This window comes from Rhinoraja longicauda, chromosome 1 (genome assembly GCF_053455715.1).
Source record: "Rhinoraja longicauda isolate Sanriku21f chromosome 1, sRhiLon1.1, whole genome shotgun sequence".
Taxonomy (NCBI): Eukaryota; Metazoa; Chordata; class Chondrichthyes; order Rajiformes; family Arhynchobatidae; genus Rhinoraja; species Rhinoraja longicauda.
Genome location: NC_135953.1, coordinates 100,532,158 through 100,559,965, shown reverse-complemented (window position 1 = coordinate 100,559,965; position 27,808 = coordinate 100,532,158). Strand labels below are relative to the sequence as shown.

The 27,808-nt window shown below is 43.0% G+C and overlaps 1 protein-coding gene across 5 annotated transcripts in view; it reads left to right on the top strand.

Moving 5' to 3' along the window:
• Window positions 1-27,808, top strand: part of ccser1 (coiled-coil serine-rich protein 1) — a 993,014-nt gene that overhangs the window by 275,466 nt on the left and 689,740 nt on the right. For all 5 annotated transcript variants that reach the window (XM_078403227.1, XM_078403223.1, XM_078403228.1 and 2 more), the window contains exon 5: window positions 353-464. In XM_078403227.1, coding sequence (XP_078259353.1) covers window positions 353-464 — 112 coding nt within the window. The remainder of the gene's footprint in view (window positions 1-352; window positions 465-27,808) is intronic.

Sequence of the window (27,808 nt, the reverse complement as noted above, 5' to 3'; positions counted from 1 at the left end):
CATGGGTGGAGTGTTCAGCAGTGGCATTGTCTGCTGTACCACTATTCCCATCAAGGTTTACAAGATGTTCGTTATATCTGTTGTAAAACAACTGAAAGCACTAGCTTTGAGAAGATTTGATCATTAATTCACCTTAGAAAGCAGTGTTGCAAGTAGATTTTCCAGATGCACATTCTTGTTTTGTATGCATTAAGCACTCTTCGTCCTATTTTTGCAACAGCAGAACCACAGGAGATGGAGAGAAGGCACACCATGGATCAGAAAGGGAAAGGTTAATGCTTTAGTTATAACCCTTTGTCTGACCTCTGTGGCTGCAGAGAAGTAATTACTTGCGTTCCAATTATCCTTTCAGTGTGCCGGGAAGACTCGAACCACTCCATTAAATCATGCTTGGAAATTCTACACATGCCACCTGAACTGAAGATGAAACTCGAAGGGCCAAAGCTCCCAGAGGCTGCAAACGAGTGAGTCACCAACACCATGTTTTATTTTTGCTTGCTCTGGTTTACGAGCCTTGCTTCAGTCTGGTTGAAATTGTTGGAGAGCTGATTTGTTGGATACATTTGTTGGAGAGCAGAATGATCTGTGATTCCGGCGATTGTGCAGGAATAGGATGCACTTAACCCATTACTTGTGTGGTCGTATCTAGCGAAGCCTTGTGTTCTAACAAATGGTCAATTATCCCAAGACCTTCTTTATTTTTCACAATGTAGATGGTGGTCTGGAAGGTTACAGTGGTCCCAACTTCCCAATAAGAGTTTAGGAAAATAACTGCAGATGCTAGTACAAATCGAAGGTATTTATTCACAAAATGCTGGAGTAACTCAGCAGGTCAGGCAGCATCTCAGGAGAGATGGAATGTGTGACGTTTCGGGTCGAGACCCAATAAGAGTTGATGACTTAGTGCTGATCTGCAGAGAAAAATTTTCACTAAAATAGCACGAAACCTACGAAATCCTGTTTGATGATTCATTGGTTCTTTATTATGACATATATTTAGGCAGAGTGATATTCTTTTTTTTATACACAGTTCAATACATTATCACTATGCATAAACATGATCCCAGATAAAGTGTATAGAAATAGTCCACTGACCATATATAAGTGTTGCTATGTTTTGGTGCTGTTTTTAAAGCCCAAGTTGTTTTAAGTGCAGTTGGCCATAAAGGCCTGTTGTCCTGGCAGTGTTGCATGGTTGGCTTGGCCAAGCAAGGTTGTAGGTGTCTTCCACCGTGCTGTGCCACTGCAGTCTGCTTCCGGTCTGTGGACTTTGTCTCCTTGTGCAACTCCCGATCATACAAACTCGTCCGGGCGATCAGAATCAAACCCGGGTTTCTGGAGCTGTGAGGCGGCAAAAGATGACTGCTGCACTGCAGTGCGGTGTGAACCGAAAGTACGTTTTAAATATGAATGGTATTTTAATTTATATTCTAATGTGCATGGCCTTCAATGGTTTATTGTCACGTGAACCAAGCTTTAGTGATTTCTGTTTTTGTATACAGTTCAGTGAATTATTGCCGTACAATCCCAGATTTAGTATCGTGCACAGAAACAGCCACTGAGTCCATATGCACGAGTCGCCAGGTTTTGGCGCCATTTTCAAAATCCCAGCTACAGCTGGTCATGAAGGCCAGTTGCAGCCATCGCCTCCATCTGTATCATCCTGTGAATCGTCGTCCCTCTGCTCTCCCAGCCTTCTTCAGCCTTTGTGATTCGGGGAGTGCCTCCCACAGCCGACATTGAGGATGCCGAAGGTAAGACTCCACCTGGCTCTTCTTCCCGGCCCTTTGTCCAGCATTTGCTGCTGTCGCAGACTCCCCCACCCTCCTCTCCGATACTCTGGACCTCCGGGTGATCAGGGGACTGATTCAGTAGCTCCCTCTCTAGGCCGGTTCCTGATACTGCGGCGGGCAAGCCAGGCCTCCCAGCTGTGGCTGCAGCACGATGGGACCTTTGTGCAGCTGGAGTGTACATTGAATAGCAGGCTGGAGAAGACTTCACCAGGGATACTTGTCCCTAATGCGTTCGCAGCCTGAATCAGGCAGTTGGCATCAATACATCGAGCTACAGTGGATAGTCTACTTACTTGCACTTTACTTCAAGACTTGCAGGTGACACTGTCCCACGACACCGTTGAAAATTGGACAGGACCAGATGGTGAAATCTTTTAAATTTTAAATGTTGGTTAAATTACCATAAAAAATCAATTATCAGCTTTTTCAATTTTGCATTGTCTTCAAGAAGAAAATTGGTTTACTTCCTAATTATTTTACAATTAGTGTGCAAAGATTGGACGCACTAATGCGGAGATTTTTTTTTTGCTGATTTAGAAATTATGCATTTGATACTCTTAAACCTAATGTGTTTTTAAAATGTGCAATAATCTGGATAAAGAAGAAAATCTCCTCATAGTCCATGAAAGAAATTTCAGTAAACTTTTGGATAACATTTCTGTGCCTCGTGTTGGCAATTGTTGAACATGTGAAACCCACTATGTACTGGATCTGTTTGTATGGGCTAATTATTCCCATGATGAACTCTGCAATATTGGCGAGTATAGTGAAAGGCCTGGATAGAGTAAATGTGGAGAGGATGTTTCCACTAGTGGGAGAGTCTCGGACCAGAGGGAACAGTCTCAGAATAAGAGGATGTACCTTCAGAAAGAAGATGAGGAGGAATTTCTTTAGATCGTTTCGCTAAACACCTCCGCTCCATCCACCTAAACCTAGCTGATCTCCCTGTTGCTAAACATTTTAACTCCTCTTTGCAGTCCCACACTGACCTTTCTGTCCTGGGCCTCTCCATTATCAGAGTGAGGCCCAGCGCAAATTGGAAGAACAGCACCTCATATTTCGCTTGGGTAGCTTACACCCCAGTGGTATGAACATTGACCTCTCTAACTTCAAGTAGCCCTTGCTTTCCCTCTCTCTCCATCCCTGCTCCCTTCCCAGTTCTCCTTCCAGTCTTACTGCCACGTACAGTGAAAAGCTTACTTTTGCATGCTATCCAGACAGTTCAGATAATACTATACCTGAATACATTTTATCTCTGTACCGCCCATTCCCCTGACATCAGTGTGCAATTGATGAATAAGGGCGATTTGCATTGTTTTCAGTGCTCAAGTCAAATCCCCGCTGAATGAACAGAGAACCCGAAACAGACTTATTCTTCTACACTACAGGAACCATTCAATAAGTTGGGATCTTCATTAAATTTGTTTACCAAGTGCAGGAAAATGTCGCAGAACGTCAAAGAATTTCTAGTCCAAATAGCTTATTGGCATCAGTGGGAATTTCAAATCAATTGCTGTCCTTAAGAAACATTTCCCAATGTTAAATATGGGCAATTTATTATTCCAATGCTATAATAAAGCCTTTCCAATTGCAAGGATTGAATTAGCGGCATTCGCAAAGGATATTGTCATCCTTGGAGTATTAGGCACACATACTTGATATTCATTGTTTTTGAGAGAAAAACATTGCTGTTGAAATAAATTTGTACTCAGTTATTTTTCATATTCATAATCCACAACAACATGGCCTTTTAATCTTGTCTCCAGTTTAAAAAATGCTCTAACTTTTCACATCTTTCACCATTCCATACACGATGACATCAGGTCACACAGCGAGATATTAAACAGAGTCCAGAATATAGTGTTACAGCGACAGACATAGCATATTAATAGCATTACTGGATCAACAGTGCAAAGTTTACATTATGTTGCAGTTCTTCCTGCAAGGCAACGATTAATAAACAGCAGCCTAGGGTCTTTTCCTTTAAACTTTAGAGATACAGCGCGCAAAAAGGCCCTTCGCCCTACAGGATCTGTGCCAACCAGTAATCACTCCTTGCACTAGTACTATCCTACACGCTGGGGTCAATTTACTATTTTACCGTGGCCAATTAACCTATGAACCTGTATGTCTTTGGAATTTGGGAGGACACCGAAGCATCCGGTGAAAACACATGCAGTCACAGGGAGAATGTACAAACTCCCTACAGACAGTGCCCATAGTCAGGATCGAACCCGGGTCTGTGGTGCTGCAAGGCAGCAACTCTCTCGCCGTGCCACTGTGCCACTGCATCTTGCAATCTTGCACAAGCAGTACATCAAGTATGTTTGTGGATAAGGGGAGAGAATTGAAGCAGGTCGAATACCAATAAGAAGAGTAGTGGGATTGCTGATATGGAGTGCAATTATTAGTTTAGAGAGAACGAGAAAACAGGTCCTTCGGCCCACCGTGTCTGTGCAGATGTACACTGGTTCTATCCCACATAATTGGGAATGTATGGAGGCCATTAACCCATAAACTTGCACGTCTCTAGAGTGTGGGAAGAAACCAGAGCACCCGGAGAGAACCCACAGAGTCACAGGGAGAACATACAAACTCCGTACAGACAACACCCATAGTCAGGATCGAATATGGGTCTCTGGGGCTGTAAGGCATCAACTCTACTACTACATCACTGTGTGTGTAAAAAAAATAAAAATAAACAAACAAAAAAGCCCCTTCTCTTTCCCCACCCTCATTTTAGGTCTGATGCAGGGCCTCAACCCAAAGGTCAACTATCCATTCACCCTTGACAAACTTGCATACTTGATCTGGAATGTCAGAGGTTGAGGGGAGACTTGAAGAACTGTGTAAAAATATGGGAGGCATCGATAGGGTAGGCAGTCAGAACCTTTTTCTCCAGGGTTGATATACCAAAGACAACAGGGCGTAGTTTTAAGGTGAGAGGGGCAAAGCTTGGAGATATAAGGGGCAAGTTCTTTTTTTTTCCTCACACAAAGTGGTGAATGCCTGGAACGTGCTGCCAGGGGTAGTGGTGAAGACAGATCTGTCGAGAATGTCTTATTGTTATGTGTCCCGAAACGGCACAATTAAATTCATACTTGCAGCAGCATGATAGAATACTTAAAGTTCTTTTTTATTGTCACGTATACCAATTAAGGAACTGCGATAGGCGAATTACCATACAGCCAAACTGAAAAAAAGCAACAAGACACATTCCAAAGATGTACATGTTTATAGGTTAATTGATTTGGTATGTTGTAAAATTGTCCGTTGAGTATGGATAATGCTAGGGTCTTGGATCTCCAACTTACCCCAAATTTTCCCTTCCTGAAACATTTAAAATTAATTTCTTCTACAATACGCTGGTGAATATAGGTGTGAAATATAACCACTAAAATTAATTACCTGCAATATACTGGTGCATGTGGATGGGTGTGAAATAAAGCAATGGTTTAATTAAAGTATTGAGCATGAAAAGCTAGATAACTGAGGAGCATTTTGCACTTACAGTATATCATTTTGTATTTAATTTAATTTTAAAGTTGGAGGTGGAATAGCATAAAATTAACCTGACAAGGAGATTGCTTGCTTCGTATAGAATCAATTCTGATCAGAAGCTAATATTATTTTGCCTGTTTTCAAGGTTGCCTAAATTAAGTCTGAAGAACAGTTCTGATCCACAACGGCACTTGTCTCTGATCTCCAGACATGCTGCCTGATCCACTGAATTACTCCAGCACTTTGTGTCTTTTCTTTGCATGCGTTTATATGTCTGCCCTGGTCCAACTGCTGCAGATGCTGTTGGAGAGAGTCAGCACGGAAACAGGCCCTTCGACCCAGCTTGCCCAAGCCGACCAAGGTGCCCATCTATACTAGTCCCACCTGCTGGCATCTGGCCCAATTCCTTCTAAACCTTTCCTACCCATGGTCCTGTCCAAATGTCTTTCGGTGTCTATCGTTAATCTGACTTTACTGGACTTTATATTGCACTAAACGTTATTCCCTTTATTATGTATCTGTAGATTGTAATCATGTATTGTCTTTCCGCTGACAGGTTAACATGCAACAAAAAGCTTTTCACTGTACCTTGGTACACATGACAATAAACTAAAGGATGAAACAGCATGGAAATGGGCTCCTTGTCTCATCGAGTATATGCCGGCCATCGAACAGCCAATCACACTAGTTTAGAGATACAGTGCGGAAACAGGCCCTTCGGCCCACCGAGTCCGCACTGACCACCGATCCCCGAACATTAACACTATCGTACACACACTAGGAACAATTTACATTTACACCAAGCCAACCTGTGCGTCCTTGGAGTGTGGGAGGAAACTATGGCAGCCGTAGGAAACCCACTGACTTTGTGCCGATGCACCCTGTCCCGTGAGTAAACATGTAGACTTGACTGGCAACAATATATGGACCCTTCAGTCACTTCATGTTGCAGTTGTGCAACACATGCTGCGAAGGATGGTGGTAGAGACAGATACGATAGTGGCATTTTAGAGGCTTTTAAACAGGCACATGGATTTTCAGGGAATGGAGGTTTTTGGATCACTTGCAGGTAGAGTAGTTTAGTTTAACTTGGCATCATGTTCAGCACAGACATTGTGGGCCAACGAGTCTGTTCTTGTGCTGTACAGTTATGTTATCTTGCCCCCATGCCCATTTTTATTCAGTGAGAGGACACCAATAAGCTTCGATATCTGTATTGATTTCTCTAATTTCAATTAAGCCTTGCATTCCCTTTCTTTCTGTCCCTCCATCACTTGGGTCATTCTACTAGTTGCACTGCCATCCACTGTTTTTATCCACTCGTTATCACCTTTTCCACAGCCAACAATGGAACATTATCTTTGGATCTTATCATATCTCTTGTTTCACTCTGTCCTGACACTTAGTCTGAAGAAGGGTCTCGACCAGTAACGTTTCCCATTCCTTTTCGCTAGAGATGCTGCCTGACCAGCTCAGTTACTCCAGCATTTTGTGTCTATCTTGGATGATCTTCCCCCACTCAACAGTTGACCCAATCCAGCGGCATCTTAGAACCATTGCTTCATTGCAACACTACAAAGAAGGATATTTGTCCCATCAATTCTCAACAGGAAAAGCTCTCTCCTGTCCATTTGAAATCAAATGATCCCGCTATAGATTACAACCCAGAATAGAAACGAGGAACTGCAGATGGTAGTTTAAACCAAAGATAGACACAAAGTGTTGGAGTACCTCAGCAGGTCAGGCAGTATCTCTGGAGAAAAAGAATGGGTGACGATTTTGGTCGGGACCCTTTTTCAGATTGCATGAGGGTTACAACCTGTTCTTGTTTGGCCTTTCCCTGCTTCAAAGCTCTGTGTCGCATGAATGCCAGAATGCTGTCTGGGCTTGAGGGTATTAGCAATAAAGAGAGGTTGGCCGTACTTGGATTGTTATCTCTGGAGTGTGGGAGACTGAGGGGAGACATGATAGAAATATATAAAATTCTGAGAGGCATAGATAGGGTTAACATTCAGCACCTTTTCACCCAGGGTGGAAATGTCAAAGACCAGAGGCATAGCTTTCAGGTGAAAGTCATCAAAGATCTGTGGGGCGTTTTTTTTCAATACAGAGGATGGTGGGTAACGAGATCATTTAAGAGGCTTTCAGATAGGCACGAACACCAACTAAATTATGAATTACTTCTTTGTTGCATTAGGAACTGCAGACTTTTTTTGCACTGATTTTTTTTAAATATTGGAATGTTTTTATTCATTATGTTATACTGTATTTAATATGGTTACAAGCTTGCAATATTACTGCAAGTAAGAATTTCATTGTTCTGTTTTCAGTACATATGACTCTTCACTGTTAATATATGGATATGCAGGGGACAGAGGAATATGGATCACATGAAGGTTAAGACGCTGGGGAGATTGCATTGAAACAGGCCCTTCAGCCCACCGAGTCCGCGTCGATCGGCGATCACCCCGTACACTAGCAATATCTCAATTGGGGCAATTTACAATTTACAAAAGCGAATTAACATACAAACCTGTACATCTTTAGAGTGGGGGAGTGGGGGAATGGGGGGGGGGGGGGGGGGGGGGGGAAACCGGAGCAATCCAAACAAAAGCCACACAGTCATAGGGAGAATGTACAAACTCCGTACAGACAGCACCCGTGATCAGGATGGAAGCCAGGTCTCTGGTGCTGTAAGGCAGCAACTCTACCACTGTGTCATTGCACCACCCTAAGAGGAGATTAGTTTATCGAGCATCATGTGTGGAACAGACATTATGGGCCGAAGGGCCTGTTCCAGTGCTGTGCTTTCCTGTTCTATGCTCTTTGCCCTATGCCCAGATTTTTAGTGATACAATTTAAATGGTTTCATTTTGCACGTAAATCCGTATGGTTTGAATGCTTCAAAGCATAAAGTGCTTGAATTGTCAGCTGCTGCCGAACAGAAGAGAAATATCAGGATAGATAATCTAAATGAAATGATTGAATGATTGAAAAGCCTTTCAATTTGATTTCTCCTTTATTGAGTAAGTCAATCATTTTGGAGTTTGTGTTATGGTAAGCTTCAAAATCAGTGTTACTAGTGTTGCGTCAGCTATTGATGTGCAGTAAAAAATGTACAATTGTTATTTAAAATGATCACATTGACAACCTTCCATCAAACAGGGCAAGGCCCTGGTAGTGGCTTTCTTTGGATGCATTGTCATTAAGTTTATAACCTTGTAACTTTGTGCTACTTTGTGCTATTGTTGGAATTTATATATCTGGCTGAGGATGAAAGGTTTGGTTGGATAATATTTATGATAATTTTTTTGTAAGTTAAATTTTCAAAATGGACGTTTGGGTTTAGAATGCTTGGGAGCTCCAAGTTAGTTTACATGCAGTTAAAAGATGAACCGTTTAATTTTTTTTTAAAGCATATTGGCTGAATTTCATGTTCATAAGCTCTTGGAGCAGAATTAGGCCATTTGGCCCATCGAGCCTACTCTGCCATTCAATCATGGCTGATCTATCTCTCCCCCTCAATCCCATTCTCCTGCCATCTCCCCATAACCCCTGACACTCGTACTAATCACGAATCTGTTAAACTCTGCTGTAAAAATATCCATTGACTTGGCCACCACTACCAATGAATTCCACAGATTCACCACCCTTTGACGAAATAAATTCCTCCTCCTTTCTGAAGGTGCGTTCTTTTATTATGAGGCTTTGGCTTTGTTTATGGCCAAATTTATTTTACTATTTCTGATCAAGCCAAGTTTAAAAATTGAATTTGGCTTCAGCAGTAAACTGCAGGTTGTGCCTGGGTTTGGGTGGAACCCTTAGGGTCATACAGAGTGGAAACAGGTCCTTTAGCGCAACCTGCACACACTGATCAACATGCCCCATCTACACTAGTCCCACCTGCCTGCGTTTGGCCCTTATCCCTCCAAACCTATCCTAACCATGTACCTGCCTCAACTACCTCCTCTAGCATCTTGTTCTATATACCCACCACCCTTTCAAAAAAAAGTTGCCCTCGGATTCCTATTAAATCTTTCTCTCCTCACCTTAAACCTATGTCCTCTGGTTCTTGAATCCCCTGTTCTGGGCACGAATCTCTGGTTCTTTTACCAGATTTATTCCTCTCATGATCTTATAAACCTCTCTAAGATTGCCTCTCATCCTCCTGAGCTCCAAGGAATAAAGTCCCAGCTTGCTCAACCTCTCCTGATAGCTCAGGCCCTCTTCCTGGAAACATCATCTTCAGACTTTCTATCCCGGCCTTCCACTCTGCCAGCCCTTTTCTTCCCCCAGCTCTGTCCTCACAATCAGTCTGAAAAATAGGTCCCGACCCAAAATGTTCCCGATCCATGTTCTCCAGAGATGCTTCCTGACCCGCTGAGTTACTCCCGCACTTTGTCTTTTATTGTAAACCGGGGCCTGCAGTTCCTTGTGTTTACCTCCCTAATTACACTGTTGCACCGTGTGCTCCAGAATTCATCCACCAAAAAAGATACTAGAAGCTCAAACAAAATGTAATATAAAAAAAAATTTGGAAGCTTATTCATGTCATAGATAAGGTGCAGCGAAACAGGATGCTCTTGAACTTGGCATTTATCTGTCTGCAAGCATTTGATACATTAGCCAGTACAACATTGGTATGAAGATTTATTCTCAAGAGCTGCTGCTGAACATGTAACGGTAATTGGCTGGTTACTCTACTCAGTTTCTGAAATTCAGTTCCATTACCTCCCAGTCTTGTCAAATAGCCTGTCCCAATGCTGTAAATTGTTTGTAATTAATAATCCCTCTATCTCTTCTGGAAAGGAATAGCTTGAATTGGAAGTCATTTAGAATGGAGTTTATCTTCCTTGCACCAGAGAAAATGAGGCTTTACCATTTCCGAAGAGCAATGTTTCAATTCAGTATCTCTGCTTATGTTTAACTTGCTTATTTTCTTGGCAGAGAACAGCGGGTTGGGGGAGAGGATTAAAACCTAATGCCTCGCGGCACCAGACACCCTAGTTTGATCCTGACCTCGGGTGCTGTCAGTGTGGAGTTTGCACGTACTCCCAGTAACTGTGCGGGATTTCTCCGGGTGTTCCGGTTTCCTCCCACACTCCGAAAGGGATGAGGGTTTGTAGATTCATCAGCTTCATCAAAGTTGCTTCTCGTGTGGAGGGAGTGGGTGGGAAAGTGGGATGACATAGAGCTAGTGTGAATGAGTGATCGATGTTTGGTGTGGACCCAGTAGGCCTAGGGGCCCATTGCCATGCTGTATCTTTCACTCAATCACAAGTAAAATGGTGCAGTGGTCTGTCAAATATTGAACCATGCAAGGAGAGATAGTTAAGAACATAGGGCCACCACATGTTGGGTTTTAATGAATCGTGCTATGAAAAGAAAAGAGGATGCTTTGATTGTTTGTTTCATTTCATTTCGTCCAGCCACAGGGCAGTGCTTACACAATATAAGGAGTCCATCAAGCAGAACATTTAATGCAGTCAAGATGAATTTCACGGCTTCCGATCTGCATGTCGTATTCTCAATTTTTGTACGACCAGCACAGACTTTAGAATTCAGAAAGGTGAGGGGGGGGGGGGGGGGGGGGAGCTCATTGAAACTTAGCAAATAGTGAAAGGCTTGGACGGAGTGGATGTGGAGAGGATGTTTCCACTAGTGGGAGAGTCTAGGACCAGAGGCCATAGCCTAAGAATAAAAGGATGTACCTTCAGAAAGGAGAGAGGAGGAATGTCTTTAGTCGGAGGTTTTGTTGAATCTGTGGAATTTATTGGCACAGACGGCTGTGGAGGCAAAGTCAATCAATATTTTTTTAAGGCGGAGATTGTCAGATTCTGGATTAGTAAGGGGTCAAGAGTTCTGGGGAAAAGGCATGAGAATGGGGTTGCGAGAGAGAGCCATGATTGAATGATGGGCCAAATGGCCTAATTCTGCTCCAATGACCTATGAACTTTCTCGTCCTGTCAGCTTCCTCCAAGTCAGTGTGGTCAGTTTTGTGATTTTACCCTTGCAATGAAATCTAATTATGGGTCTCGCTCCAATTATTTTGATTCTCTGTTAACGGATGAGGCATTAGATTCATTGTGAAAGTTAAATTAGTACTGGCCTGCACTTTGTTTGCCATTTGGACTAGCCCAAAGGATTCTAGCGGCCATACAGACAGCAGCCATTGTCAGGATCGAACCCAGACCTCTGGTGCTGTAAGGCAGCAACTCTACCGCTGTGCCACAGTGCTGCCCATTGTATTCTGACCAGGAGACTATCTCTCATATCAACAGAGATAGTATGAAGAAGGCCCAGATGATTTTCAATCCCAAGTCCCAAGACTGAAGAAGGGTCTCGAACCGAAACGTCACCCATTCCTTCTCTCCTGAGATGATGCCTGACCTGCTGAGTTACTCCAGCATTTTGTGATACCTTCAATCCCAAGTCTAACTTTTGACAATTTTAAACAGCAGTCCTCTTAGTCATATAGCATGGAAACAGGCCTTTCTGCCCAACTTGGGCACGCCGACCAACATCTACACTAGTCCCACCTGCCTGCATTTGGCTCGCATCCCTTTACACCTGCCCATGTGACTGTCTAAATATTTCTGAAACTTTGTGATAGAACCTCACTCAGCTACCTCCTTGGGCAGCTCATTCCGTGCACCAACCACCGTGTGTGTGTGTGTGTCCAGTAATCACCCCGTGCACTAGCACAAACATCCGTGCCGACCAGTGATCACCCCATGCACTAGTGCTATCCTACTCACACTTGGGACAATTTTACAACTTACCAAACCCAATTAACCCACAAACCTGGACGTCTTTGGAGTGTGGGAGGAAACCTGAGCACCCAGCGAAAACCCACGTGGTCACAGGGAGAACGGTGGCGCAGCGGTAGAGTTGCTGCCTTACAGCGAATGCAGCGCCTGAGACTCAGGTTCGATCCTGACTACGGGCGCCGTCTGTACGGAGTATGTTCGTTCTCCCCGTGACCTGCGTGGGTTTTCTCCGAGATCTTCGGTTTCCTCCCACACTCCAAAGACGTACAGGTATGTAGGTTAATTGACTGGGTAAAATGTAAAAATTGTCCCGAGTGTGTGTAGGATAGTGTTAATGTGCGGGGATCGCTGGGCGGCGTGGACTCAGTGGGCCGAAGGGCCTGTTTCCGCGCTGTATCTCTAAATCTAAATCTAAACGTACATGCTCCATACACACAGCACCCATTGTCACTGACCCACTGAGTTAATCCAGGGCTCTGTTCTTTTCTCAAAACAACAATTTTTGGGTACGGGTAAGGGTACGAGGGAGTTTCTAAAACACGAAAAATTGACGGGATTAAACTTTAATACAATTGAATGGTGAAATTTGAGTGGCTTTGAGTTGTTCTAATTTTTAATGATGGGTAGTGCTCTATCCTCAACCTTGGAGCTCATTATTAATATCTCACTAAAATCTTCAGAGAAAACTAAGGTCTTGTTATTCAATGTGCTCAACTTGAATTTTGTATTTTGCAGCTGAATATTATAATTTCACCATTCTGCACTTTATCAACTAATACACAACAGAAATTTATGATGGTCTTTAAAAGAACATTCCCAAAATCAGATTATTTTTATTGGATTTGGAAAAGCATTGCTTTTCACGGCTTGGAAATATTTGCTATTAAATTGGTTGATATTAAAACATTAAATCTTATTGCACAAAAAAAATACTTGTATTATCTTCATCTACTTGTCTTTCAAATATCATTACATTAGATTAATCAGCAAGTCTGAAGCATTTTCTCAATGAATTGACCCAGCAATTATAGTTAGTTTGATCTTCTACCCCGAAATCTTAAATGCCTTTAAGATAATAAAGCTGCTCTAATAATCAGGAATAAATATATTGTAATAACGTAATTGAAATGCAAACTCTGAGATCCAATTTTCCAAACTTCATGATACTTTTGAGATGGGAATTAAAGCAGCAGCAATCTTCATTGTAAGAAGCTTAACTTTGGTATTGAGTGATCCAATATTGGCATGGTAAACATAAAGTAAAATAGATTATAAACACAGTAATTTAACCATTAAATTTTACTTTTTAGACTTTAGAGATACAGCGTGGAAACAGGCCCTTAGCCCACCGAGTCCACACTGACCAGAGATCACTCCGTACACTAACACTATCCAACACAATTTACAATTTTACCAAAGCCACAACCTACAAATCTGTACGTCTTTGGAGTGTGGGAGGAAACCGGAGCACCCGGAGAAAACCCATGCAGTCACAGGGAGAATGTACAAACGCCATACAGACAGCACCCGTAGTCATTATGAAACCCAAGCCTCTGGCACTGTAAAGTAGCAACTCTACTGCTGCGTCACAATGGTACTCCTAAGATAACTAATCTCCCCAACATCGACATGATGCATATCCCTCCATTCCCTGCACCTCCATGTTCCTGTCCAAAAGATACTGAAGTACCACTATTATATCTGCCTCCACCACCATCCCTGAGAGTGCTTAGTGTGTACTAAAAATAGTTACAGCTACAAAGCCCAAGTGAAAAAAGCAAACAAGATCTGTAATGAGGTAGGTTGGCAGATCGGGCCAACACCCAAGCAAAGGGGAAGACCATTCATAATCATAATAACCATAATCATACTTTATTAGCCAAGTATGTTTTGCAACATACGAGGAATTTGTTTTGCCATAAAGTCATATCAATAAAAAGCAACAAAGCACACAAAATGCTGGAGTAACTCAGCAGGAGTTCCTTCTCTCCTGAGATGCTGCCTGACCTGCTGAGTTACTCCAACATTTTGTGAATAAATACCTTCGATTTAAACCAGCATCTGCAGTTATTTTCCTGCAGAACAAAACACACAAAATACATTTTAACATAAACATCCACCACAGCTATTCCTCCACATTCCTCACTGTGGTGGAAGGCGAAAGAAAGTTCAATCTCTTCCCTTCTTTGTTCTCCCGCGGTCGGGGGGACTCAAGCCTTCCTTTGACGAGATGATCTTGACTCCCGTAGCCGGCAGCGGGCCCTCCGTGTCGGGGCGGTCAAGCTCCTGCATTAGGGGGGAATCTCAGCTCCTCCGCGCCGGGCGATCTACCCCGGGTCGGGGCTGGTCGAAAACTTCTGCGACTGGACCTTCCCAACATTGGTCTCTTTCTGAGACTGCGAGTTCCTTGATGTTGAAATCCGCAGGCCGCCGTTGGAGCTTCGATCCCAGGCAAGGGATTGCAGGCTCTGTTGGAAAGTCCACGTCCCCGTGGTGGGGCTCAAAGTCAGTCCCGAGCAAGGCCTCCAGCTCCATGATGTTAGACCGCAGAGCGACCGGAGATACGATCCGGAAAACAATCGCATCTCCGGCAAGGTAAGAGATTGAAAAAAAAGTTTCCCCTGACACCCTCCCCACCCCCCCTCCCCCACATAAAACAAACCAGAGAACATTAACACATACTTTTAAAACACACTGAAAATAACAAAAAAGACCAAAAAAAAACAGACAACCCGTTGGCGAGGCTGCCATCGCTGATGGCACCACCCAATGGATTCAGTAGTTAAAATCAATAGGAAATAAAGTGTTCCTGAATCAAACATTCTAGGAAAGTGGTATGCAAAATAGTGATTAATATTGGAAGTTACTGCATCAATGTAATGGATTAATGAAGGTTAAAATCCGCCTCCTATTGTAAAGCCTGACAATCGTCACAGCACTGGAACTTTTTTCAGTTGAGTTACCACTAGTATTGAGTCATTAATTCAAACAGCACAGAAGCAAGCCCTTCAGCCCAACTTGCCTAGACTGATCAGGACCCTTCATCTACACTAGTCCCACCTAACCACATTTCTCCCATCTATCTGCACTTTTCCTATCTGTGTGCCTGTCCAAATGTCTTTTAAATGTTGCTATTGTACCTGCCTCAACTACTTCCTCTGGCAACTCATTTCATGTACCCACCACCCTTTGTGTGAAATAGTTGCCCCTCGGGTTCCTATTAAATCCTTTTCACCTTAATCCTCTGTCCTCTGGTTCTTGATTCCCTTACTCTGGATAAAAGACTGTGGATTCAACCAATTTATTCCGATCACCCCTCAGCTTCCTGTGCAAGGAGTAAAGTTCTAGCCTGCTCAGCCTCTCCCTACAGCTCAAGCCCTCAAGTCTCAGCAACATCCTCATAAATCTTCTCTACACTCTTTCCAGCTTAACAACATCCTTCCAAGAGCAGGGTATCCAAAACTGAACACAATACTCCAAATGGGGCCTCACTGCCTTCATTTATGACATACACATAACACAATGATGAATTAATGAAAAATAACATTGTAAAACTTTGACAAAAAAAGCATGTTCACAAAAATCTTGGTTAGATTCTATTAGTGCTAATTGTAATTGTAGATGGAGACTTTGTCAGTTTGCAATCATGAAGTCAAAAATGGATTGTTTTCTCTCTTAGTATTCTTTGTGAAATTAATTTTTTTGTTCAACTCTTGTGACAAGTTGCTGTCTGCTGGTAATTTTCTTGCAGTGACTGCCGGTGAAACCTTTTTTTCGGGATGACAATGTCACCTGAAGTTCTGGCAGTCTGATTGCATGTGATGAGACTTGATAAGATTATAAATGATATTTAGTTATTGGATTCTCACTTGCTCGTGTGGCTCTGTGAAGTCAAATCTCTCTCAAGGCAAGGATTTGAAAGGGAATCTCTATCAAATCTAACAGGTGACATTTTAAAGGGATACAGAGTTCAGAAGCACGGACAATTGAAAAGAGCGGGACAAGTTGATTCAACAGGGATCTGGGTTTAACCAATGGAGCTATTGGCAGCAATATTAATCAGTTGGAGGCCCTTGATTTGAGTTGAACAGATGGAGAATTGCAATGAGTTTGGTGTGCAAAATGTATGGTTGCATTTGCCGCGCCACCTGCCAGATTAGATAGGGTATGAACATGTGCAACATTCTTATGTGTAGAATGCAGGTAGGGTGATGTCTAGCAAAGTATGATATTGGTTTGAATTAAGGCCTCCACAACGATACCCTAATGAAAACCATAAACAATTTTTCCAAGGATGTTGCCAGGACTCGGTGGCCTGAGCTCAAGGGAGAGATTGAGTAGGCCAGGAGTATACCTTAGAGCACAGGAGGATGAGTGGTGATCTTAGAGGTGTACAAAATCATGAGAGAAATAGAGCGGGTAAACGCACAGAGTCTCTTGCCCAGAGTAGGACAATCAAGAGCCAGAGGACATGGGTTTAAGGTGCGGGGATTTAATAGGAACCTGAGGGGCAGCTTTTTTTATACAAATGGTGGTGGGTGTATGGAATGAGCTGCCGGAGGAGGTAGTTGAGGCAGGTACTGTCACAACATTTAGGAAGCATTTAGACAAGTACATGGATAGGATATGTGTAGAGGGATATGGGCCAAACACAGGCAGGTGGGACGAGTGTAGGTGGGACTAGGGTAGATGAGAGCTTGATAGAGCTCTTAAGGATAGCGGAGTCAGGGGGTATGGTGAGAAGGCAGGAACGGGGTGCTGATTGAGAATGATCAGCCATGATCACATTGAATGGTGGTGCTGGCTCGAAGGGCTGAATGGCCTACTCCTGCACCTATTATCTATTGTCTATTGTCTATTGACACTACGGAGTTTGTCTGTATGGAGTGCGGAGTGTGTACGTTCTCCCCGTGGGTTTTCTCCGGGTGCTCCGGTTTCCTCCCACACTCCAGACGTACAGGTTTGTAGGTTGTATGGGAAGGAACTGCCAAATAAGTTGTAAGTTGTCCCAAGCGTGTCGGAGAGTGCTTGTGCAGGGAGGGGGTGATCGCATGTTGGCGCGGACTCAGTGGGCCATAGGGTCTTTTTCCACACTGTAACTCTAAAGTCTTAAGTAAAGTGCTGAAATAATCCAGCAGGTCGGGCCGCATCTCTGGAAAACATGGATCGGTGAAGTTTCGGGTTGGGACCCTTCTTGTGACTGATCCATAAATCTGTGCCCTCTGGCTACCAATGCACCTGCCAGTTCTCTTGAGCTTTCTATCTAAATGGGAACCTAACTTTTAAATCTGCCCTTGTCTTTCTCTGCTCTGAGAACAATTTCTGTACCCCTCATAACTGTAGATTTCATCATAATAATAAAGTTGATAAACCCTCATGCAACATGCATGCACATTGCAGTGAATTGGAGGTTAATATTTGTGTCAGAACTGGTTTGCACATATTACTGAATTATCAGTCATGCATTATAATTGCATTCATCGTTCAGAGCTGAGGATAATTTTGCACGTAGTTATGAGAATGAATAAAAATGAATCTCTCAGAGTATAAACGAAAGCACCCGATAGAAATGATATTTTTAATCACATCTCAGAACTAGATTTTGAAATCAGCTCAAGAAAAACAACCTGAGGACAGTTTGATTAGTTGTGATCAATTATTCATTTATAGCCTTGTTGAACAAAGCACTGAAGTATTACTGGTGCATTAAAGATGAGAGTATATTTTATTTACAGAATTTTTACATTTATTTTAAGCAGTCTTAAGATGTAAAGCGATATTGCTAGGGAAAACTGTGTGGTATTGAGCATGTCCAATTAACATTTTTCTGGTATGGTGAATTATTTGGGACTGTGGTAAACAAAGTTTGCCTGCTGCTTTAGCCACATTTCTAATTTGTCCTCCCATCAGGTGAACCTCTTGGCTAAAACCATTATATGTCCTAGGTTAGGCCATGAGTGGGCCCAATTCCAGACAGCACACGGAGATGAAGGAGGCAGTACAAAGGAGATTTAACAGAATGGTACCAAAGGATGAGGGATTTAGTTTAGTTTAGAGATATAGCGTGGAAACAGGCCCTTTGGCCCACTGAGTCCACGGCGACCAGTGATCAAGTGTACACTAGTTCAATCCTCGGGCCAATTTACAGAAGCCAATTAATCTAGGGCCAATTTACACTAGGGCCAATTTACAGAAGCCAATTAATCTACATACCCGCACGTCTTTGAAATGTGGGAGGAGACTGGAGCTCCCAGAGAAAACCCACACGGTCACAGGGAGAATGTGCAAACTCCGTACAGACAATACCCTTAGTCAGGATCGAACCCGAGTCCGTGTTGCTGTAAGGCAGTAAATCTGCCACTGTGCCGCCCAATTTCTTTAACATCGGGAGAATGTCCAATAGCTGTTGTGTGGTCTCATGGGAATGATAGCAAACATTAAGCATTTTGAGATCAGAGACCAAATAAGACTGTCAATATGGAAAATTTGAGTCCTCCATTGTCAGAGTAAGGCCCAGTGCAAATTGGAGGAACAGCACCTCATATTACACCACTGCGGTATGAACATTGACTTCTCTAACTTCAAGTAACCCTTGCTTTCCCTCTCTCTCCATTCCTCCCCCTTCCCAGTTCTCCGACCAGTCTCACTGTCTCTGACTACATTTTTATCTCTGTTTGCTTTGTTGTTACCTTCTCCCAACTAACAATGATCTATTCTACATTTTCCTTGAACTTCATTCCCTTTGTCATGTTTTCACACCTTACACTTCCTTTTCTATGCACTTCCTTATCTATGGACCTCCCTCCCCAGACATCAGTTTGAAGAAGGGTCTTGACGAGAAACATCACCCATTCCTTCTCTCCAGAGATACTGCCTGTCCCACTGAGTTACTCCAGCATTTTGTGTCTATCTTTAGTTTAAACCAGCATCTGCAGTTCCTTCCTACATATTCTGTCTGTATATTTAGATTTAGAAATACAGCGAGGAAACAGGCCCTTCGGCCCACCGGGTCCGTGCCACCCAGCGATCCCCGCACATTAACACTATCCTACACACACTAGGGACAATTAAAAAACAAAACATTTGCCCATACCTGTACGTCTTTGAAGTGTGGGAGGAAACCGAAGATCTCGGAGAAAACCCACGCAGGTCACGGGGAGAACGTACAAACTCCGTACAGACGGCGCCTGTAGTCAGGATCGAACCTGAGTCTCCGGCGCTGCATTCGCTGTAAGGCAGCAACTCTACCGCTGCGCCACCGTGCTGCATTGTGGATGGCTCAATTGAAATCATGTATTGTCATTCGCTGACTGGTTAGCACACAACAAAAGCTTTTCACTGCACCTCAGTACATGTGACAATAAGGACAGAGAAGTCAGTGTGGCATTGGGAGGGAGAGTTACAGTGTATAATCACATGATAAAGGGAATAACGTTTAGTGCAAGGCAAAGTCCAGTGAAGTCTGATTAAAAATGGTCCAAAAGACTCCCCGGGGACCCTTGGTCTCCACCCTCCATGCCCCTGGTTCTCACTCTCCTGGACCCTAGTTCATAGACCCCCTTCCACTCACCAAGCCATGGTTTCCGTTCTTTCATCAAACCACTGGGGGCCTGGTTCTTTTTGATTCACTAGGGTCCCAGTACCCATATTCACCCGATACAGTTTTCCAACCCTACCAAGGAACTTACCAGAGTCTTTTTTTTCCCCCATCATCCCTCTAAACTTAACACAAAGCGGGTCAGGCAGCATTTCTGGAGAATATGGATAGATAACATCACAGGTTGGGAAAGTATCTGAAGAAGGACCCCATATGTCACCTATCCATGTTCTCCAGAGATGAGGGGTGATCTTATAGAGCTGTACAAAATCATGCGAGGAATAGATCAGGTAAACGCACAATCTCTTACCCATAGAAAATAAATCAAGAACCAAAGGTCATGGGTTTAAGGTAAGAGGGGGGGGGGGGGGGGGGGTAATATTTAATAGTTACCTGAGGGGTAATGTTTTTACATAAGGGGTGGTGGGTGTATGGAACAAGCTGCCAGAGAAGGTAGTTGAGGCAGGTACTATTTCAACATTTGAGAAACATTTAGACAGATAGTTATTTCAATGCTGAAAGCCTCTATGCTGCCTGACACGTTGAGATAGACAATAGGTGCAGGACTAGGCCATTCGGCCCTTCGGGCCAGCACCGCCATTCAATGTGATCATGGCTGATCATTCTCTCCCTCCTAACCCTATTCTTCTGCCTTCTCCCCATAACCCCTGACATCTTGTCTGTTTCTACAGACAGTTGCCTGTTTGTACATCCCCTAAACTTACTGAATTCATTGAAAAATTCATTGTAATACTGTCTTACATCTTAAAAATAAACAATTAAAATTGTGTTATGATATTAAAAAGTATCATCCAGAAGTTCTGATAATCGCGCACCATCCAAGTCTTGAACATGCCAGATTATTGGAGTATTGCTGAACTTCTGCCCGAACATCTCCCTGCATCATGAACGGACCTTGTTAATTTTTTTAATAGTGTCACAGCATCATGGAGTCATACAGTGTGGAAAACGGGCCCTTCGGCCCAACTTACCCACACCGCCCAACATGCCCCATCTACGCTCGTCCCACCTTCCTGCATTTGGCCCATCAATATACTAAAACTCTTGTTTGTTTATTTGTTTGTTCGTGAACTACAGCCAAAACGGTACACGATAGCGCGACAATTTTAGGCCCACCTTACTCACTGTCGTCCCTTTGGTGCTAATGGAAGAAGTTTAATTGAAATCGGTGTTATATTTTTTCATTTATTCACATTTTAAAGTTTTAATCTATCTACTAGGGAGGGAGGGGGTGGAGGGAGGACAAGGGGGGTTGAGGGGGATGGCGGGGGGGGGGGGGAGGGGGGGGAGGAAGGGGAGGGGGGAGGAGGGAGGAGAGGGCGCTGCACCAATGCAGGAGAGGTCTGGGCCCAATGGATCCACTTGGTCTTATATCCCTCTAAACCTTTCCTATCCATGTACCTGTCTAAATGCTTCTTAAATGTTGTGACACTACCTGAGTGCACAATGAGTATAATTCTTGATCCCCCATCCTGGGTCAATTCCACATCCCAGTAATTGCCTCTTCACCTCTCAACAGCAGCTTCACAAATAGCTACATAAAACTTTGAAGGACCAAGCATGTCGAATATTTTACATCAAATGTGTGAAGTTTGAATGACTGTGACACTATCCTTGCAAGTGTATTGATTCCAAGTGTAATAGCCACCTTTATCTGTTCGCAGTTTTATTGTTACAATAACAATAACAGTCTAACTAAAACAAAGAAATTCTTATTTAAGCTGAGTGCAGAACTTACTTTGAAAGCTAGCACATAATTAACTAGTCATTCCCTGCCGGCAATTTGTATGCAATTTCTATTTAATTATATTCTAATATTTTCATAAATTAATCTCATCTCTGGGGTTGATATCCCAAGCTATTGACATAAATGACAATTTGTTGCCAATATAAAGTAGCTGATAGCATTGATGCACAGTTTATTACAGCATTGTCGTGGTGGAAGAAAGTGCGGTGTTTTCAATTCTAGCTAGTTGTGAGTTCGAAGATATAAGCCAGCATGTCACGTAAGTGTGTTACATGCCTAGTTCAGTTTATTGTCACGTTAACCAAAGCGCAGTGACCAGTTTTTTTGTTGTGTGGTAACCAGTCAGTGGAAAGACAATACATTTTACAATCGAGCCATCAACAGTGTACATATACATGCTGAAGGGAATAACGTTTAGTGCAAGATAAAGTCTGATTAAAGATAGCCCGAAAGACTGAAAGATACAGCATGGAAACACGTCTTTCATGCAGACCACAGATCACCTGTTCACACTAGTTCTATGTTATTTACTCATTCAGTCCCTGTGAATTAGGGGAGATTTTACAGAGGCCAATAACATACAAACCCGCACATCACCACTATGATCCCTCTGCCCCCACAGATGCAGCTTGACCTGCTGAGGTTTTGTATTTCCAGATTTCCGCATCTGCAGTCACTGGTGTCTCCTGCTCCTATTTTCTGTGTTTCTATCTTTTCCATCTTTTGTTGAGACCAAGAATGCATAAAATTCATGTGCCACTCAGCCAGGTCAGTACGGTGGTGCCGCGGTAGAGTTGCTGCCTTGCAGTACCAGATACCAGATGTTCGATCCTGACTATGGGTGCTGACCAGCAATCAAGCTCGACACTAGTTCTTGTGCAAAACAATTCACTGTGCTGTGCCTACATGACAATAAAGTGGCTCTTTATTGTCATGTCGGCACAGCACAGTGAATGTTTTTGCACAAGAACGAGTGTAGAGCTTGATTGCTGGTTGGCCTGGTGGGTCGAAGGGCCCGTTTCTGCGCTCCACCTCTAAACTTAAAAGAAACCCCAGCATGTCTTGAAACTGAATTCACTTAGAAACTGAACAGAGACCACAATATGATCATGGAAGCTGATGGATTGTTGAAAATCATTATTCGGCTCACTACTGCTCCTCGGCCATGGTTTCAGCATTATGTGCCCATACCAACTCTAATATAGAATGGTAACCTGGCGGACACAAAAACATTGAAACAAATTGAGACACAAGGAACTGCAGATTCTGGCTCACAGAAAAAGACACAGTGCTGCAGTAACTCGGGCAGCATCTCTGGAGAACATGGATAGGTGACATGGGGGACCCTTCTTCAGATCCTTTCAGCGATTCTGGTAAACATGATCAAGTCAAATCGAGTTGATTGTCACAGGCACTTGTCCGGTGTGGTAGCATTACAAGGAAAAACTTGATCGCCTCACAAATGACCCAAAATGTCATCTACCCTTGTTCTCCAGAGATGCTGCCTGAATGGCTGAGTTGCTCTAGCACTTTCTCCAATAAGGAACTGCAGATGCTGGTTTACACCGAAGATGGACACAAAATGCTGAAGTAATTCAACGGGTCAGGCAGTATCTCTGGAGAGAAGGAATAGGTGACGTTTCAGGTCGAGACCCTTGTTCAGTCTGGAGAAGGGTCTTGATCTGAAACATCACCTATTCCTTTTCTCCAGAGATGATGCCTGACCGGCTGAGTTACTCCAGCATTTTGTGTCTTGCTCCAGCATTTGGTGTCCTTTTTTGTAAACCAGCATCTGCAGTTCCTTGTGTCTACAAATGGTTCAATAACATAGGGATGCACATTTACAAATTTCACTTAAAGATACAAGGGGAAGGTGAGGAAAACCTATTTTATTAAAAAATTATTCCTGAGCTGGAACACTCTGCCTCCAGAAATGGTGGAAACAGAATTGGTTAATGTCTTCAAAAGGCAATTGGGGAAACAAATGGGAGAATGCAGGGAAGCAAGTCTGTTGGAATCACCCTATTGTGGCATCATAGACTCGATGGGCCAAAAGGCCTCTGTGTGTGTTATGTGATTCTATGAAACAAAACAGCTAAGAGATACACAGGGTGGCTCAGTGGCTCAGCTGATATAGCTGCTGCCTCACTGCCCCAGAGATCCGTGTGTGGAGTTTGTATGTTTTCTCTGTGACTGCGTGGGTTTCCTCTGGGTGCTCCCGTTTCCTCCCACATCCCCAAGATGTGTCGGTTTGTAGGCAAATTGTAAATTTCCCCAAGTGTGTCAGAAGTGGATGGAAAAGTGAGATAACATAGAACCAGTGTGAATGGGTGATCAATGGTCAGCGTGGACTCTGTGGGCTGAATGGCCTGTTTCCATGCTGTATCTCTAAACTAAACTTAAAAGTGGTCCTCAATTGTCTCCATCCAATGATTCAGTGATTACTGGCTTGAATCAGTACCTCCAGATTCAGGCAGTTTCTTCCCGACTGTTATTATGCAAATGAACCATCCTCTCACCAACTAGAGAGTGGTCTTGGCCTTCCCTCAACCTCATTGAAGACCTTTGAACTAACTTTAATTGGATTTTACTTAACTTTTTCTTACACTAAATGTTATACCCTTTATCCTGCATTTGTACATTGGAGACGGCTTGATTGTAATCATGTGTAGTCTTTTCGCTGACTGGTTAGCACGCAACAAAAGCTTTTCACTGTAACTCGGAATACGTGACAATAATAATAAACTAAGCTAAACTAAACTACCAAGCAGCCTGTACTCTACCCAGATACAAAGCTCTGCTGTGTAAGGAGATGAATAAGTAAGATGAGCTTCCGTGTTGCTGTAAGTTTCATACTGAGGTCAATTGGTTATCTCACCATGTTGCTCAACGTATAAATATTAATGTAACAGGTGTATGAGCACTTGTAGCTATCTTAAATGAGTTGCAGTTGCAGTTTAATTGTTGATAAATTATTTATTGAAAGCTTATGTTGTTGTTTGTCCACCTTGATAACATGATGATAGAAAATAGCCTGCCAACCTGCCTGAGGAGATATTTGTGGGAAATGAGGCTTATGTTTGTCAAACAAATGCTAATTCATAGCTCCCTCGAAAGCTGATAACCCAGAACAGTCTAGCATATAAGCCCTATCACCACATCTCAGTCTGCAGATATGACTAGAGCTATACTGTTTCACCAGGTTTCCCCGATCACTCCCACCTCTCCCATCAGGCAAGAAGTACAGAAGTGTGAAAACGCACACCTCCAGATTCAGGGAGTTTCTTCACAGCTGTTATCTTGCAACTGAATCATCCGACCAACAACGAGAGAGTGGTCCTTAACTACTATCTACCTCATTGGAGACCCTTGGACTATCTTTAATTGGACTTTACTGGACTTTATCTTGCATTAAACATTATTCCCGTTATCATGTATCTATACACTGTGGATGGCTCGATTGTAATTATGTATTATCTTTCCTCTGACTGGTTAGCACGCAACAAAAGCTTTTTGCTGTACCTCAGTACACGTGACAATAAACTAAACTAAACCAATCCGCAACTATGTTTGACATTCAGTCTAAGAATGTGAAGTATTAAGCTCACAACAGCACAATTGATAGCAAGAGTGAGTTTAGATTTTACTGATGGAAAGAAAGTTAGGAAAACTAGTTTTCCCAGAATTATTCAGACACCAACAAGAAAGTGCTCGACAAAACAGCAGCTAATGGTTCTCAGCCTCCTGTACTTTTTCCCTCGGGTAAGAGCGGTGTGGGTCTTTGGTAATAGCTGTTGCTTGAGCCAGTTCTTCCTCCAGATCCCTTCAATTGTGTGGAGGTCAGTACTTGTGATGGACCGGGCAATGTCCATAGGTTTGAGGTGAGGAGGGAAAGATTTAATTGGAAACTGAGGGGTAACATTTTCACACAAAGGTGGTTGGTGCATGGAACGAACTGCCGGAGAAGGTAGTTGAGGGAGGTGCTATCGCAACATTTAAGAAACATTTAGACAGGTACATGAATGGGATAGGTTTAGAGGGATATGGGCCAAATGCAGGCAAGTGGGACTAGTGTAGTTGGGGCATGTTGGTTGCTGTGGGCAAGTTGGGCCGTAGGACCAGTTTCCATGCTGTATGACTCTATGTCAAAACCTCTCAAACGTCTGAGGCAGTAGAAGCATCGGTGAAATTTCTTGCAATGCTTGCCCAGGACAGATCATTACAGATGAGCCCGCCCAGGAAATTGGAGTCGTTGACTCTCTCCTTTTGACTTTTGAGTGGTCACAAACTAGGGTTGTGAATATAGCACTATGATGAATGAATCCAATTAATTCTTTAGGAGAACCTTCTTTACCCAGAGAATTATGAGTGCATGGACGTTGCGCCAGAAAGTGTACCTCTTGGGTAAATGTTTGCTCGATGGCAGCACATCTCCTCTGTTGCTCAGCACCATTTTTTTTGTTTGTGCAACACCTTGGTGCATTTCTGCCACGTTAAAAGAGCAAAGGAAATGGAAGCCATCACACTTGGGGGTCAAGAGCAATGATAGATTGAAGAGGAAATCAAGAGAGACCAAAATTGAAGATTCTGGTGACAAGGTGAATGAAATGGGCTGAGAGATGTCTTGTGTAATGCATAAACATTACACATGTTGCGGACCAGCTAAGCTGAATGCCACTGTTCCATGCGGTAAACTCCATATCCTCTGAGGGATTGAATCCCAGTAAATCTTCCTGAGGATCTGTCTTGAACTGAAATGTTTGATAACATTCGCACACTTGGCAGCCCAGGAGAAATTACCAGGATTCAGTTTTACTTTTGGAGCATCAGCATGGATCCAGGCCCTTTCAAATTAGTTCTATATTATCCTACTTTGTTATCGAATCCCTACACATCAGAGGCAATTTGTTTTACTGAATCTAATTAACCTACAAACCCACACGTCTTTGGGATGAGGGAGGAAACCAGAGCACCTGGAGGAGACCCACGCGGTCATGGGGAAAACGTGCAAACTCCGCACAGACGGCACGTGTGGTCGGGCTCGAACCTGGGTCTCTGGCGCTATGAGGCAGTAGCTCTACCAACTGCGCCACTGTGCTGCACTTTTACGTTTAAGGAGCTTCAGGAATAGGAGGCAAGATAAAATCCTAGTCACAACCTCTGTCGAAACATCACACTCAAACATGAATAAACCTTTTGCTTTTGCCTTTTCTTCCATTTCCTTCATACCACACCCAAAGTTTAAAGTAATGACAATCAAACCTTGAATTCTCCATCTCCAATAATATCACTGTCTCTGTCGGTTTGAAAGATATGGTTGACCCATTTTAAGAGAACTTAAAAAATAAAATCCATGAAACATTCAAATAAACCAAAGCTCCTGAAAATAAATGCCTAATTGTTTGGAACAAGATAATTGGAGCTGAATTCAGCGTTCTTAGTTGAAACTATCTGCACCTATTCTGGGGTTTTCAGTTTAATACAGTTGAATAGATAAAGTCACTGAACAAATTCTCCTCTGGCCAATTGACTATATAGGCAGACTGAATTTTATCCTCGTTTACCAAGCATCAAAGCTATGCCCATTAGAAAGAAACTTAAAATGTGTTTTAAAACTACAAAATGTGCTTCGATTGTAAAAGGTCAGTGGATGACAGTGCAATACTTGTCAAGGGAACATCAGTCAGTTTTAAGTGAACTTAGACATACCACCGACTTAGCTTTCCATTTTATCAGAAGACGTTCAACATTCAGCGTGAGTGTTCAAACGAAGCCAAAAGCTGCACAGCAGGAAGTGTGGTCTTCACCTCATGAAAGGCATTCGGACTAGATTGAAGAACATGAACCTTTATGTTAGATAATGGTCATGAGTGCTCTGGGCCTGTACTTGCTGGGGGGGGTGGGATTTCATAGAAACCTACCATATAATGAAACCTACCATACAATGTGGATATGGAGAGGATGTTTCCACGAGCGGACCAGAGGACACAGCCTCCAAATAAAAGGATGTACCTTTTGAAAGGAGTGGAGGAGGAATTTCTTTCGCCAGAGGGTGGTGAAATTGAAATTGAATTTCTAGCCAAAAGTTTTTCCAAGCTCTCATTCAATAACTAATTGGCTGTTGGTAGCAAATAAATAAGTTACCTATCCACATTCCCCAGAGATGCTGCCTGACCTGCTGAGTTACTCCAGCACTTTGTATCCTTCATCAGGAGATGATGTGCTGTGCACAAAAACAGGAAAGGGGAATAGAGAGTAAAGAAAACGCAGACGATGGAATCTTAAGTAAAAAAACATAGTGCTGGGGCCACCAACTTAGTTTAGTTTAGTTTGGAGATACAACGCGGAAACAGGCTCTTTGGCCCACCGAGTCCGTGAC